Source organism: Anopheles ziemanni, chromosome 3, assembly GCF_943734765.1.
Source record: "Anopheles ziemanni chromosome 3, idAnoZiCoDA_A2_x.2, whole genome shotgun sequence".
Lineage (NCBI taxonomy): Eukaryota > Metazoa > Arthropoda > Insecta > Diptera > Culicidae > Anopheles > Anopheles ziemanni.
Genome location: NC_080706.1, coordinates 34,144,972 through 34,161,371, shown reverse-complemented (window position 1 = coordinate 34,161,371; position 16,400 = coordinate 34,144,972). Strand labels below are relative to the sequence as shown.

The 16,400-nt window shown below is 49.4% G+C and overlaps 2 protein-coding genes across 2 annotated transcripts; one reads left to right on the top strand and one right to left on the bottom strand.

Annotated features, from left to right (window-relative positions):
- Positions 1–295: 295 nt before the first annotated feature.
- LOC131288542 (putative ankyrin repeat protein RF_0381) lies at positions 296–1,207 on the top strand. The gene has a single exon (XM_058317682.1). The coding sequence runs from the start codon at positions 296–298 to the stop codon at positions 1,205–1,207; it is 912 nt and encodes a 303-aa protein (XP_058173665.1).
- A 572-nt stretch (positions 1,208–1,779) lies between these two features.
- On the bottom strand, positions 1,780–15,111 carry LOC131284615 (protein Skeletor, isoforms B/C). Its single transcript, XM_058313478.1, has 8 exons — positions 15,066–15,111; positions 8,579–8,734; positions 8,137–8,484; positions 7,706–7,965; positions 5,302–5,401; positions 4,504–5,223; positions 4,247–4,440; positions 1,780–4,110 (listed from the first exon to the last, which is right to left on the bottom strand). The coding sequence occupies exons 1-8, from the start codon at positions 15,109–15,111 to the stop codon at positions 1,780–1,782; spliced, it is 4,155 nt and encodes a 1,384-aa protein (XP_058169461.1).
- Between the last annotated feature and the right edge of the window lie 1,289 nt (positions 15,112–16,400).

Sequence of the window (16,400 nt, the reverse complement as noted above, 5' to 3'; positions counted from 1 at the left end):
ATGCGATATGTTCTCGTTGGACTTCATTTAAAATAACTGAAATCTTTGAACTATTTGGAAAGTTATTGGAATAGCGAGAGATGGTGGTCAATGCAATTTCTTTAAAGAAATTAATCCTAATCTCTTGCTATGTTCTCGTAGATGACATCAAACAAACCGCTTCAAACACACAGTTAACAGACCTAATACTCAAAGCGCAGGTCCGCGCCTTGTCGCCTTAGGAACCCGTCACACCGAAGTCACGGTTATTGATTAAACGGCAGTGCTTGAAAGAGTTAATGGACCAACTAAAACGATGCCGCTTAAAGTGCTCTCCTCAGACGATTGGTTCGAAATCGCGCTGGTAAAGCAAACTACGGCATCCATCAGTTTCCAGTGGACCTTCCGCAATCCTCTCGATGTGCCGTACGATCTGTTCAAGGTGGAAAAGTGCTACAGTGTCAAGCGCGATCAGTGGGAGATGGTGTACTGGGGTACCGGGACGACGTTGACCGTGCGTTGTCTAGAGCAGAACCTTTGCTACTCGTTCCGTGCAAGTATCCTACATCAGCCGACTGATGGTGCCGACTTCCAGTACGCCTACCAGTCACCCATCTTCAAGGCTTGCACACTCCCGAACGTACCATCCACGATGGGACTCTACCGGGCGGTGAAGAAGAGCCAACCGGGACTAGTACGACGGCTTCTGCATGCTCGCCCCGAGTTGGTCAACGTGCCCGTACATGGGGAAACGTTCCTCTACCTGGCCGTGCGCAGCGGAAACCTGGACCTAGTGAACGTACTGCTGGATGGAGGTGCTAACATCGATCAGGGCGTACCGGATACGAGCGTCACTCCACTTCACCTGGCGGTATACCGACGCAATCTGGCTCTGGTGCGACACTTGATCGAAAAAGGTGCGAACGTGCAGGCACAGAACTGCGTCGGAATGACCATCGGCCATTATGCGATCGACACGGACGACCTGGCGATGGTGAAGTACGTACTTGCGCAGGGTATCAGTCAGGAGGCGCGTGATCGATGCCAGTGGACGTTGATCTTCCGTGCGATATATATGCGCGCCTCGATCGAAATTGTGCGCCACCTACTCGAGCGCAAGTGTCGGCTGAAGGTGAAGGACCGTTTGCGCCTAACGCCCCTCTATTACGCGCAGATGGACGGCCGAGAAGGTATTCTGAGGTTGCTGCGCCGACGCTTGAAGATTTAATACAAAACGATTCATTATACTTCAAACAAGAAAAACACATTAAAGATTTTAAATGACAAAGAAAGAGACAGTTTGTCCTTGACTGATATAGTATATACGGAGAATAATAAAAAACAATCTTGTGCGTAACCATGGGAGACCAAGTTCTACTAAATATTAAAAACTTTTGATTTTGGTACCTTCATATGATAAATATTGAATCTTATAAAAACTTTGCAAAAAACGGTTACCCTACATAGGGTGTACTTAGTATTAAATACTTGTTTATGTTTATTTGTGAAGGATCTTCATCTTTATTTACAACCCACAACGGATGGTTCCAACGTGTACTTTTTCCGACCCTCACAACTCCTAGAGAGCCCATGTCCTAGACCACTATGATCTACAACCGTCCCGCCTACCTTACAATACTACTGATTGATCTACTCGACCATTGCAGAAGTCGTCTGGAGTCGAGCATCATTGAACGAGTCGGTCGTTATATTAAATAAAATCGTTATTCTAACACATTCCTCTAACTCTAATACTGCAGCGCCCTCAGAGGCTCTCATGTCCCACTACAGGTCGAAGGTTCATCGGAGTAGGATCGCCGGAGCTACGAAGAGCAGTAGGCTACTACTCCAGCTACGACGAGCCGCACTGGTCTGCGGTGGTTGCCATCCATCATTGTGGCTATCCCCATGATGGTCCGGGTGGTGATGCGGTGAACGTTTACTACGCGCCCGTCCACTACTCGATTCTTCCGCGGACTCTTGCGCACCCATTGGCTTCACGATGGACAGTTTCGTCGAGATGGGCTTAGCGGATGCTAGAGAGCCAAGCTGCTCACCACTGGCACCTCCATCCGCCTGTGCATTGATTCCACCCGGCAGCAGTGGGTTAGCGTACTCAGAAACCGGTGGTTGAACGGCGTTGGATCCTCGTGTACCATAGATGGCGACCGTGTCCGGCGCGAGGTAAGCCGCGATCGGTGGTATCTCACCACGGAACGGTCCAAACTGTGGTGTGTCTCGGACGAGTTGCTCCGTTTTCGAGCTTCCCGGAGAACCTACTGGTGGTAGTGGATCCGCGGCGTCACCCGGTGCACTTCCCAAAAGGGACACGTCTAGTACCGCTTTGCCGTCAAAAGCGACAACCGAACCCTCAGATCCGGCGATCGGTGGAAGGTAGTACGGATCGACACGCTCGTTTGCAGCGGCTCCAAGCGAGTCCTCATCTGCCTCCACTACGTCGGCCGTTTCATCGGGAAGGATCTCTACATTACGCTTGGTCGCTGACTCTCGCGATGCTCCAGAGGATGGCGAGGCGGATGTTTTCACGTGAGCCATCGCCATACTATCCAGTGGGGATGGGATGAACATCGGTTCGAAAGTCTGCCGAATAGGTTCGTCCTGATCGTGGATCATTAGAGCGTCGCTCTCGATCGCTTCATCGATGTCGTCATCCTGGCGCCGCTGGAATCCATGCTCGTGTGCCCGATTATCCTCAAACTCCAGATCGTAGTCATCCTTACGGCGGTAGATCGGCCGAAAACCGCTCTCTACCACGACCGAGCTTGGTTCAAAACCATGGTTAGCCGCTAATCCTTCGTACGCTCCCTTAGACTCACCGTGAGGCACACTCTCATAGGCCGCTGTCTTGAATATTGGTTTGATATTTGGTTTGTGAGTGTCCTTTACCGGTTTCGTGTGCCGAATGGGAAGTGTAATCGGTACAGGTTCGTTCTTCTTCAGACTCATGGTTAGGTGCGGTGGCATGTCCGGTAGGGCGAACGGTGGTCCACCTGGTGACTGCTGCCCATTAGGTGGACGCTGTTGCTCAATTCCACCAACCTGCTTCGGTGGCTTGGCCACCATCATCTCCACTGCTGGGCCCTTACGGTAGGGTGGCTTAATCTCGGTCGGTTCGCCCAGCAAGAGGATCGGTGCGATGGCCTTCATCGGTAGCTTGTTCTTGTTCACGAAAGGACGCATAAGTGGAGCTACCGGTTTCTGATAATGGCTAACGATCATCGAAGGTTGGGGGATAACAAACGGACGCGTTGGACGACTCCCAGCTACTGGACGTCGTTCCATTCCGATTGGACGCCGCACGGGTAGCTTCACTGGACGGAACATCGGTCCTCCGTTCGGTGGACGAAGATAAACCGGAAGTCCGGAAGACGAAAGAATCGGTTTCACTGAACCCCCGTGGTGATGTGGCGCTCCCGGTGGATATCGATGTCCCGGTGGTGGAGGTGGTCCATGATGATGTGTATGATGGTGATGTACATGCTGATGAGCAATGGTCTGATTAACGCCACCTTCAAAACCGGTGGTCTGATTTGCCCGCAGTTTCTCTTCCAACTCTTCCGCCGCACGAATACCATCCTCGATGATGCGTGTCATCTCGGGATGTTCCTCAAGATTAACATCGAATAATCCCGCCTGATCCGGTTTTGGCGCATCGGGGTTCATCTTGTGGTGCTTGATCAGATCCAGTTCGTGCTTCTGCAAGAAGTTCTCATGCTGCTGCAGGAAGTTGTCCGGTAGTACTTTCGACTCGTGCCGAATCGATTCCTCCACTGAAATGCCCTCGTTTGGATCGACATACACCTCATCTAGCTCGCTCGGTTGGGCGACGTCGCAAGCGTCGTGCACGTTGATGCGCCAACCAATGTAGCGGTGCGTGTAGCACTGATAGTAAACCGTATCCGGGGTGTCCGCATCTGGCGTCCAGGTGATAATACCGGGCTCGCCTGCGTCGCACTTAAGAGAGAGACTGCGCTGATACGCACCGAAAGATGGATACTCGTCCGCCGGTGGTCCGTCAGGGTTCGGCGTCCAGTTACAGAGGCGGCCGACACCGGTCGGAACAAGCTTTCCACTGCGGCTGCGATGCACTCCAGCAAATATACGGATGTTCTAGAAAGATTTGAGAAATGTAATTCACAAATTAATGTAAAGTCTACAAAATCGTCATTAAAGGCTCTCTGTTAATTTAAGGATCTTTTTCCACATCAATAGTCCACACCTATTCTAAACCAGAAGCTGAACTTACTTTCCGATCCTCCTCCGATTGATGCTCATATCCACCGACGGAATCATCCGTAATGTAGAACGGATGATACTTAGCCGGTACGTTCGGATCAAGTCCTCCTTCCACAACGAAAGTGTATGTCTTTCCTCGTACCACGTTGATTTCCGGAATGAGCAGCCCATTAATGTACCAAGAAATGCCCCACCCAACGTGTCCTAAAACGGAAGTACAATCATTATCAATACTTTTCCATAAGATGCAATGAGGCATCGCCTTACCCGTGATAGCTGGGTATCCCTGCTTGCCACCGGTCGGACCGAGCTGAGCGTAGAACACACCATCCTCCGGTTCGTAGCACTGTATCGGTGGGATGTCCCATGCACCAGCCTTTGCCGGAGGACGTGCCGTGGCCGGGGCCTGTGGTCTCTGCTGCTGCTGCTGCACACTGTTCGCCGCATCCTCACGCCTATTGCCACCACCGTAGTTCGACGAGGATGCCAACTTCTGTGGGGCCTGCGGACCTCCATAGGCCGGTTCCGGTGTACCGCGGTTCTGATCCGACTCAGGTGTCGGGCAGTTCCAGTACGGCTGACGACCAAAGTCAACCATCTTGGTGCCCTTCAGGTAGTGCGAGTGGTACGATACCTCGTACCGCTGGTTCAATGGACCGACCGCCCAGATAATGGCTTGCGAGGCATTGGTAAAGATCGGCAGATCGAGATGATCGGAGGCGCGCAGCGGACGCTGGTAGGTCACGATCGAGTATCCATTCACCATGGCCGCGTTTAGTAGCCGAATGGAGTTGCTACTCTCGGTGATGCGCGTATCAGGGCAACTACCCCGTCCGCCAGAGCACTGCGATTTGGCGTCCAAGTAGTAGTCCTGGGCGTACCCTTTCCCGGTGGCCTTATCCACCCACACGACAGCGACGTCCGCACCGATCATTTGGCTTTGCTGCGGGTTTGGTGAAACACCAAACGACATATACTCACCATCATCTAAAGGCAGATGGTGAGGAAAAGATAATTTATATTTTGTTCTCGGTACTACGTGAAATGCCTTGCCAAAATACCTACCAAGCTTGGCGACCAGCTGCACGACCACACTCTCTCCTGCAACAGCCCAGCGAACTTCGAAGGCCAGATCATCGAGAAGGACTTCGCAGTTCAGCTTAGACTATAAGTAGTTTAATTACGATCGACGAAAGAACCAGCAAAAGAGAATAGCATTAGTATTCCAGGGAACGTTACCCTTTATGCTATAAGTTGTGTCCTTTATGTTGCCGTCACTCCAAAAACCAACCTATTTAACACCCGGTATCAAAACTTATGCAGTTATAAAGCAAAAAGCGGTTACTCCATTGTGTTACACAACTTTGAATGTACAAAACTTTACAGCTGACACTAACGACCACACTAGAGTACTATTTACAAGTTGCTTATCACAGTTCTCGCTCGTTCTAGCAGTTCCCACAAACATTCCGCCCAGCGAGGGTTAGATCTCTTATCCGTAAGCTTATGCATACTTACGCACCGCGTTGCCCGAGATTTTTCTGTCGATTTGATTCGGGCTGTAAAAAAGTAAGGCAGCTCCGGGACCAGCAATGCCAATTGGAACCAGCCATGGAAGCATGAACAATCTCATCACAAAACACTCTCACAGCGCCACGGAAAACCACAATTATTTACAAAACAATGCGACCACCGCTAGACTTGGCCAATTATCCCAACACGCTCATGCCGATGCCTCTCGACGACGCACGCTCTCAACGATCCAATGGCAGTACATTATAACGGCACCGTGAAGCGTCATGCTTGCACCGCTTTTTAAAACCACTTAGCGAGGAAAGAAAGGGATTAGTTAATTGCTAACTCGCTAACCAGCTAACCATCCTAAGACCATCCATCTTTGGCAGCGTCGTCGGCATCGCTATAAAGAGCAGGTGACAAATTGTTGGTCATGGTAGGGGGGGCTAAGTTGAAGGGGGATCTAACTACCGGTTTTAATTATCTATATACACCTCCGGGAGGAAGACGAACGGCAGTCAACGACCTGCAACATTAGGTTTCCGTTAGCAAAGGAAAATTGGAAAATGATAGAAAATCGACTCGAGGGGCGGCTTCCGGTCCTTGTTTTCTTCCTGAACAAAGTAAAACCTGCCGTGCACATTCTTCTCGTTCCAGACACACAACTACGCAATACTTAGCTTGGTTTTGTTTTTCTTTTTGCAGAAAAGACACACATTTACTTTTATTATCATTACTTATCTTTACGCCACGCAGTTTCAGCTACAATGTCAGCACCAGGATGGATGAAGGAAAAGCTACTCCATAGCGCTTACCGGGGTGTTGCAGGGGACAACGATCGGGTACTTCCTACATTTAGATACCTGCCTAATCCGTTCATATTGTACACAATTTCATCATCATTCACCAGAAACTAGTCTTATGTTCATATTTAGTTACACGTGTTAGTCCTTCCGATTGTCTTTTGACGCATCGTGCACGCAACAGTCGTTATATAACCGATTTCGATTGTGTTTGCCTTCGTATCCAAACTGTATGTACAGGAACCTGTACCGGAAACTATTATTTTTGAAATGTGAATCACATGGGATCTGTTTTAATAACATTCAAACTCATCATAAAAGACAATTGAAAGTATCGATAATGGATCATTTAAATAACGAAATTCAATCTGTTTGTCTGATAACCGTAGTGTTATGACTGCTGATCATTACATTAAACGAATAAAAATATCATATTAAATAGATACAATCATAGCATATCCAGCATTCTTCGCCAGTGATAACGTGTGACTTTACACGTTTCGTGATTGCTGAAAAAGGGAGTAAAAAGAAGGTAGAAAATAACCGGTTTAAGACGATGCACGGTTGCACACCCGGGGATCTCGAGGGATGGACAGAATGATCCCTCAGAGTGTAGTTGGTTGGTAGAGGAAGTTGGTATGTACTCCAATGGAAATCCAAGAGCGATGTTTCATGTTTAAAACGCTATGGGGTTCAATAATTCAGTCAAGATGTCATAGTTTCTTATGTACCCTATGTATGTACATAGCATTTGCTTGGTAGAAGAATAACATGTATTATCCCTTATTATGAGTGAGTATGGTGAGTAGGTGCATCAGGTGTAGTGTTCCCTTCTATGCCTAGGTGCCATGTGCTCGTTCCTGGCAGGTGATTAATGTTCCTCTGAGGTAGCGGTAAGCGACACGAACACATGAGTGGATGACATTAATTGGTAGCGGAGTGCAGTTTGTGGCCCGGTTCCCGGTGCTGGTGGCGTTAGGGAGAGTGGATGAGGTGACCCGTGTGGTTGTGTGTGGGGGTATAGTGGGTGTGTGTGTTGCTGTACATTGACGATCCGTTTAGAACAGCAGTGAACCGACGTAGTCGAGCAGCCCGCCGGAGCTGCCACTTCCGGCCGATGCTGGCTTGCGACGCTGGCTGCCCTTATTTACCTGCGGACTGATGCCGAGCATCTTCAGCGACGGCGGCACGTTGATCTGGTCCGGGATGCGCACGTGCCCAAAGTCGACGGTGAACGCCTCACACCACACGCCAAAGTGGCCGATGTCAAACACGGTCAGATCGCCCGGGAGCGTCAGCACGATCGTCTTCTTGTCGTAGCGCCGCAACGGGGTCTCCTTGCCGTTTTCGTCCGGGATGCGAATACCCTGCGATGTCGGTGCGGCTCCACGGCCAACCCAAAATTTGGCATCTGGTAACAGTAAGGTGTTAGAAGACACATGGTGACATGTATTATTTTGGATCAACACCCTCGTGCTTAGGGACTACAGGCGTCAATACCCATTTCAAACGATATGATACATTTTATCGGCATCAAACTAACTCCAGCAGGTATTCTAGATAGTTTGTATGCTCCACTTACCGGGTGCCTCTCCGTCGTAGCTGAAGTTCGGTACCAGGAGCGTCTGCGCGTCAACGATAACGATATTGTCCGAACTAACGTCATGCACTCCGCTCAGACCGGCAATCTTGGTCGGGCGCGGAAAGTCCAGATCGTTCCGGATCTGCACATCGCCAAAGTTCACCGAGAAGTCGTCGCACCATATCGAGAACCAGCGGAGGTCGCGCAGCGTTTTGCCCTCCGGCAGCGACAGCGTGATGTCCTCGTTCCGGTACCTTCGCAGCACCCCGGCACGGCCCCGCTCATCCCGCAGCCGATGGGCGCCCTTGTTGCTCGGTGCTCGCGTATTCCCGACATAGAAGTAGGCCGCTAAAACAGACGTTTAGTGAGCATTTGGAGATGGTTGCATTAAGCTTACCAAGCTAACCTTAATTACTTCGCTTAAACCCTCCGTATGACTTACCCGGACCTTCGCCGTCGTAATTGAAGTTCTTCAGGAAGAGTGTTCGTGCGTCAACGGCGTACACCGACCCGGACACACCGTGGTGCAGCTCGGTCAAATCGCCGATTTTAGTACCGTAGTACCCCTGCAGACCATTAGCTTGCGCCACCAGGAGGCCTAAGGGAAACGACAACGGAATATAAAAAAAAAAACGTCCCGTACAGAAACCATTAAAAAAAGAGAAAGGGAAATTTTTTAATAAGAATGAGACAGAGCGAAGGCTCGTACGTGATGACAAATGACCACACTGGCTGGGCAAAAGGGACCCCGTCTAAAACTGTTGACGTTCGCAGTGGGAAAAGATGTGCCGTAACCCGCAAGGGGCCCACCTAGCGAGTGCGCCATTAAAGTGTCCATGGAATCGACCCCAGCTAGAAGGTTTGCGCGTTGTAACGCGATCGTCTGCACTGGCACCGGAATCCATCCCCGAAACCGGTCCCCGAGGCGCCGCGCGGAAAACACCGCACGTACCTACACGTTAACTCTCAAATTAATTGGATTTCCCTTTCATTTTCACCCTCCTCTCCCGGCCGCGCTGGAGTGCACTGGCCGCCGAACACCGAAAAGCACATGCGCTTGAGGCGACCGATTGGAATTTCACTTCCAATGGCTCTCCTTTTTGTGCCCTTACACACCACCCCATCCCTACTCCCTCCCATCGCCATTTGGAACTCTCCTGCAGCAAGAAGCTTTAATGGCCGGCGTGGCGACATAAAACATGAGTGAATTCTTTCTTCTCCCCCCCCTCGCCGCCCGGGAATGCCGGCGGAAAGAAAGCATGTCACTTTCGTTGACTTTCTCGTGCCCGTGATCTCGAGCCTCTCGAGGTGGAGATTTAAACGCCCCGAGGCTCCATTGCCATTGTTGTTCCCGGATCCGTCCGCGGAGTGTTTGATTTGATTGAAGACCCAACAAGGCGGTCGGTCTTCGAACGGAAATTGGAATCGTATCGCATGCGCGCCAGAAAACGAACCCCACTACTCCACTCTCCCAAGAGACCTCCGTTTCCCTTCCGCCCGCCCGGAGGAGTTTCTAACGGTTTGCGGTGTTGATTGATTGCTCTAATGGTTCCTGCACCGGTTTGCTCCAAGCACCCTGGCAGAGTCCCACTCATTGGGGATACAATTCCGAAAATCCGATAGAAAGGAAGAAACGTCACAACGGTGGACAATTAGAGCAGCCTCGCGGCGGGTAGCTGGAATGCAAACGTGGTGGGAAAAAACCTGATCATGGAATGCTTTTGGCACATGACGATTTGACGTGGCTGGCCGGGAAAATCAATCGAAAACAAAAGCAAATTTTCCCGCATCAGCTATCGAATTCTTTGTCGGATTGGTGTTGACGTCAGCCAAAGCGTCCTTTATTTGCCGACGATTTTAGCGTGCCGTTTCCCTTTCAACACCGCGGCTAGTGAAAGTGTGGTACCAGGCACCGAAAAATGGTCCATTGACCTTATCCGAGTGCAGCGGAGAACGCACGCAGGCGTAGGCTACGATGCTCTATGATGCCCGAACAAATCAGGTTTCCCCTTCGCCATTTTTTTTTTTATTTCTTCACTCCGAGAAGAAGGAGCAGCAGAGGGCGGTACTTTCAAGGCCGGCCATATTCTCCACCGTAAGGTGAACCGTAGCCCACCACATTTTTTATTTCACTGCCCAAAACTTGAAGGAAGGAGACATCTTTGGGGCGCGAATGAAAGGAGAAGAAAAATAAAACATTTAAATAACACCAAAACGACGGCATATCGACGGGCAAGTGACACGATTGAAATGCTTACCTCACCGGGTCGGGGATCGCGGATCGGGTCGCAAAATCTCAAAACGGTGAGGGCGAGAGAGAAAGAGAGAGGATTGGAGGGAGAGGGAGAGAGGGGGGAAAAAAATAAAACCTACATATTTGTATTGCGCCATGGGCCATAAAGTTACGCAACGGACGCGAACTTCAGCCCCCCCCTCGGGGGAGCTGGTATCCTGCGGCCTCGCGGGACGACACCGGATGGCTACAAACGGTGCCCGGATGCTGCCCCATGGGCGTCTCAGACGAAACAGGGTGGTAAATTACCATATCGTTAGCCGTTAGCGCAGTGGCCAGTTCTGCACCGGAGCAGCCGGCATAAGAGAGGCCGGTCCAAGAGAACGGTGGCATGTGATGTAATCGAGTTTCTGCCAGCAGTCAACAGCTGATCGCTGACAAACAAATCGTCAACCTGAGAAAGGCAGATCGTCGGAAAGAATGGTTTCGCTGGTGAGAAAAACAATTATGTGGCTAATTAAATTTTAATCATCACAAAAGAATGAAACGAAACTGAACTTTGCAACAACATTACAAAACACTATCAAAATCAAAGATATTTCCTATGGCCGCTATATTCTAAAAATTAATATAAAAGATTATATAATTAATATAAAAGATTATAAGGCTATTTCTATCTGTTTATCAATGGAAATAAATGGTTGTTTGCAAAATGGAATTCTACGTCTTGCAAAAAAAACCAGTACGATTTCATGGAGAGACTCCGTCATTATGCAAGGAATTTAACAGATCGACATATTTGAATCTTTCTATTGCATTTTCACATATTTTGATTATAAATATACTTACTCTTGATGAGAATACTCTTTTTAACGTGAAAGAGATCTAAAAGAACCTGATTCCCATAATTTTGCAGAAACACAAAACCATTCCAGTATACACTACGGTTTTCCTCACACTGCATTTGAGCAACTGTAAATAATTTACCTAGATATCCATCGTTCCCCGTTCGTTGCCCTCGTCTACTATCTGCTTCATGATGAACGCAAAAAATGGCGTCTAAACTTACGCAAGATAATCTACTTCTTCCGCACGGACAACCACACTGAAACCCGTTGCTTGCGCTTTTCATGTCCCATGCTAAACCTGTCGATCGGCACAGGATAAACTTGCGTGATTGACAGCGTGGCCCCGAGAGTTATGGCACGGCAGCACCACGTACAATAAAGAGCACCACTTTACGGTCCCCTTCCGACCGCGGTTCGCGCTCCTGCGGATCCGAAAACACATCCCGATCGAGTATTTTCATCCCCGTCCCACTGGTCGAACGATGCAGATGTAAATGTAAAAGAGGCCCGAATAAATATGTCGCAAAGATGCGCTCATGCGATCGCCACGGCCAAAAGCGAAAGGGAACGGATGGCTTAAGAAGAGCCTTTTTTCCGCCAATTTGCCTTCGATAAAGATTACTGAAGAAAGTAAATATACCCGCAAAAGGAATCCCAATCGTATATTTATCAGTCGCAAAAAGGGAAAGGGAATTAATCCTGGATGCTTGAAGTGCCAAAGAAAAATTATATGTTGGCTGTAAAAAATGTGTTTCATTGATACAAAAAATTGTGATTGTGCATTGAAGCATGGGGTTCAATTTTTCCTGCATTCATTAATTAAACTTCATTAAAATTGTAAAATATTGATTCTATCAAACAATGAATGGGAGTTCTTTTATCAAATTAATTTCAAATTATTTTCCCTCAATCAGTTCTATCAAACAGCGATCGCTATCGTTTGCCAACGGTAAAGATAACTACTCGCGGGCTCGACAACGACCCCAAAAGGCCGCTGGCCTTTCCGTTTTCTCAGCGGGCGAAGATAATTCTACGCGCTCGGAACGAACGAAGGAAGGAAAGAAACAAATAACGCAACACAATCACCCCTCGGATCGTTTGATTGCACGGGAAAAGAACATCTTCGCACGTTAGCACACACGCACTGGTGGAGCTTTTCTGGGGGGATGAAGCTTGATCGCATTATAAGGCGCTGCCCGGCCGGGAGTGGAAAAGTTGTACAATAATTGGATACCGAAGGAGGGAAGGAAAGAGCGCATTGAAACAGAAGGCAACCCCAGGGTGGCGAGAAACAAAACGAGCATAGAAGCAACATTTGCATAATCGTTTTAACCTTTGATAAATAACAGTTGGCCCGGCCGCCCGCTAGGTGCGATCGCAGCCATCGTCGTCGTCGTCGTCGTCGTTGCGAATCGAAGCAGCATCTTGCCCGAACGCTTTGTGGAGGTTGGGTTGGAAGGTTGGAGATGCACAATTCATTTACCTTCGAAACGTTTGCCAGCGTCAGCACCGGCACGAACCGGGTTCAGCGCCATCGGCCACAACACAACAACCGGTCGGTTTGACTGGTTTTGCGTTTTCTTGGCTAATTGTTTGTGGTTTCCTTTTTTTCCCTTCCCGACCACCCCCTTTCCTGGGTTGGAACCGTTTTCCAGCCCGCTCGGTGTGATCGGAGCCGTTCTTGACACCGTATTTTTTTAATCCCACACATCAACGGCACCTATTTCCCGTTGGTGGTCGCATTATAACACCTCGTTTGAAGTATCATCATGATTTTAAACTGAACTTTAACTTCCAACATAGTAGACCAATGGTAGCTTTGTTTTTTTGTGATTTTTCTTTTTGTTTGTTTTGTTTGTTTTAATGTTTTGACCCAAAAAAAGTGTGTTTGAAAATTATTCATTGTAACGAATTGAATATTAAGCATAATCTCTTTTTAAAACAATCAGAGCAAGATACTCCACCTTTCTGGTTCTTCTTTTAATCCAATTCCACAAAACTTTTTTTAATTTAGATGAAAAATTAGGTAGAGGCTCTTTCAATAATTTTTCTCTGCTTTGTTTTTGCAACTGTGTACTGTGGAACTCATCATCATCATCAAATATCTTGTATGTATCTCAAGGTTTATACCCTCCTTAGAAATAACATTCGCAGGTTTTTTAGTGGGCAAATAAACATTTAAAAACAAACATGTGTTCCGCTAGTACAACACCGTACGACAACCGTCCGGCACCGTGTTTGTGTCGTAGGAAAACGGTTTCTCCGCGAAAGAGAAAAGCTCCGGCTAACGATTTCCGTGGTTTGGCTCGCGGAGGCCGGCGAAAGGGATAGAAATTTTCTTTCCTATGCTTTGTTTACGACAATGATAACTAGACAAAACAACACACAAATTGTCGCCGCCACGATCGTTAACGACATAGCGCGCGGCCGCTCGCCTGTTTACGCTCCATTTCCGTCGGCTCCGTGGAAGACGCGCGGAGCCACCGGAGCATTGCCGGATATTAATTGCAAAAATCTCACTCGGAGGTTTTCGAGCGCTAGCGCCGAAAAAAAACACACACACACACAAATGTGGGTCAAAATTTCCCTTTTCGGTGCTCCAAGCACGAGGGTTTCCCGAAAATAAATACCTCTGGTAGCGTATATGATTATTCAAATCGCTTCACGGCCAAGCAAGCGTGCCGGAAGTTGGGTTTGCCTTGCGTTTCGGGTTTTGTCAGCCCGAACACCATTTGCCAGCCAATGGCTGGCAATCGTACTTCGTAGCGAATTAACTGGACTTCACCGTATCCGAATCCGGAGGCTCGAATTGATAAGCCCGCCCGACCCACCAAGGAGCCGACGACGATCGACGATGATCGAACGGGCTGACCGAGATCCGGCGAATGATCGGCGCACTCGCGGGGCGTTTGGGGGAGGGGGTACAGGGGAATGAAAAGTGCGATAAATAGGGAGAGTGGTCTCGTGAAAGCAAACCGGGAAAAAGGAGGTAACACGGCTCCTCGGGAGCTTGGAGCAACTGGTTTCCGAGTGTCTGATCCCCGGAAAGCGGTTGACGGTGGCAATAGGTACGGGGAGGGGGAAGGAGAGGCAGTCAAAAGTTGGCCACGGGGCCGCGGTACCGAGTGGCGGAAGGAAGTAAAGAAAAACTTGGAACGCACCACGGGAATTTGGGTCTTGCCATTCGGTGTGCGTGTGTGTGTATGTGGATGGATTTTCATTCACTCATCATCTCCGATCATTAGTTATGAAGTCGGTCGGGGCCGCACCAGTAGCTGCAGCGTAAATAGAAAGGCGTCCAGCCTGGCCACCAACCGGCCATGGGTTGTAATGTAGGGAAGCGGCACACACAGCGGGCAATTGGTCTCCGGATAAACTGCTCTCGAGAAGCAGTGGCCAAAAAAAAGGTGGAAGAAAAAATAGACAAACTTCTCGAAATGCTCGATAAGATCCCGCCGTTGATGACTATGATTGCAATTGATTTCAACGTTTCATACTTCAAATGTCCGTTCGGGGTTTCTTGCGCTCCTTTTTGGTTTGCTTCCTCCATCATGCCAAGCCCACTTTAATCCCGCCGATGATAGCACTGGATGTTGAGAAATGGGAGCTGAGAGGCCGATTTGTGGCACAGCGTGTAGGTCACCACCATCCACCGTCCAGAGCGTCTTGGACAATTGACCCAAATATCTTCCCGGACCGCGCGGGGAACTCTCTGAAACGCGAACAACCGATAATGATCGTCATCGTCATGATCGCCGTGATCGTGGACTCGGTGGGCTGGCCCACTGCCATAATCCTCACACCATTATATTTGTTGGTAGGACACAGGAACTCGCACAAGAACTTACAGATCACAGGCAGCACGGCAATGGCTATAGACGTTGATGTAGCCATTTTTCTCGATGATTGGGTTTGTCCTCCGATTCGGGAGCAACTCCCGAAACAAGGTTCTTTCCTTGCGATTTGAGACACGCTCGTCCAAGAAATACGACAATGAGGCGTCACTAAACCTTAGATCACTGCACTGTTTTTGGATAAAGTTATTTCCTTCAGTTTTTCCCAGCTCTCCAGTTTCGGATGTTGGGTTGTGAACGACACGGAGATTCACCGCGGAAACACCAAGTCCCGTTGTCTTTGCACTACTTCACTTTCTGTTCTGGCCTCAACACGAGACGTTCAATCGCGGCCTGTCCAGTCCAAGAGTCCCGTTTTTCTCCGCGCACAGACACATAACCCACATCAGCCCACATACATAAGCACAATAACACACCAACACGCGTTCACGTACAGACTTCTTCCCGCAAGGCACCAAAGGTATCCAGGTTTCTGAAGGAACCCAGTGGTTTCTTCGAGGTTTCCGAGAGGCTGCTACTCCAGGAGTGAAATGGTGGACTGCTCTGGGCAAAAGCTCGAGCCCAACTGAAGCCCGTCGCGCCGGCGCACGACCATAAGTATGTACCGGAGAGTGTGTGTGTCTCGGGGCCTCGCGTTCGATGCATGAGGAGCCTCTGGCGCGCCCTGTTCTCCGTCGTTTCCCCCCCCGTCGTCGCCTCGGTGCTCGATTACAGCTTTAAGCTTTTTGCTGTTCGTTCGTCTCGCGCGGCTTCTTGAGACGGTGCGGTCTCTGCGGGCCGCGGAGGAAGCTGTGAAAATAGTCCGGCTGAACGGCTGTCCCATTCCGGGTGCTGTTGGGATCGGCCCCCCAGCTCGGATCACGCTCGCTACGGATGATCGGACGGATTTGTTGCGGATTCCCAAAAACACCTTTCTGCCCCCTGGAGGGGGGAGAGTATTCGCCGTGGTGCCCTCTTCTCGTGGCAAATAACCTTGCGCTGATGGCGGCGATGTTTGCCAGCAGCATCTGAAAACAGCCAACCGCCAACCGAAAAAAACAACACGCTGGTACGCTGACACGTGCGGTCATAAGGAGGACAACAATGAGCATGCAGAAAAATCGGTAATCGGGCCCCCGATGCTGCTTCCTTGCGCACGGCAGTGTCAATAAAGGAAGAGGAAGTGTGAACAACCCTCACCGCGCTGATGGTGGCTGCTTCTCCTGGCCCTGCGCCTGAGACAACCTCTAGCCTTGAGCGATGTAGCGTTCGTGCCGGTTTTTCGCTAGAAAAATTAATTAGAATTCTATCGTGCATCCATTTGCATTTCGAGCAGCGCTTAGGACGGAC

Excerpts from the sequence above, each read along its gene's own strand:
- LOC131288542 (XM_058317682.1), top strand. The coding sequence starts at position 296 with ATGCCGCTTAAAGTGCTCTCCTCAGACGATTGGTTCGAAATCGCGCTG.
- LOC131284615 (XM_058313478.1), bottom strand. The coding sequence starts at position 15,111 with ATGGCTACATCAACGTCTATAGCCATTGCCGTGCTGCCTGTGATCT. Across the intron at positions 5,402-7,705 it reads TGCTCGGCATCAGTCCGCAG|TCTAAGCTGAACTGCGAAGT; the intron begins GTAAATAAGGGC and ends AACTACTTATAG. Across the intron at positions 4,441-4,503 it reads GGGATACCCAGCTATCACGG|GACACGTTGGGTGGGGCATT; the intron begins GTAAGGCGATGC and ends CTTCCGTTTTAG.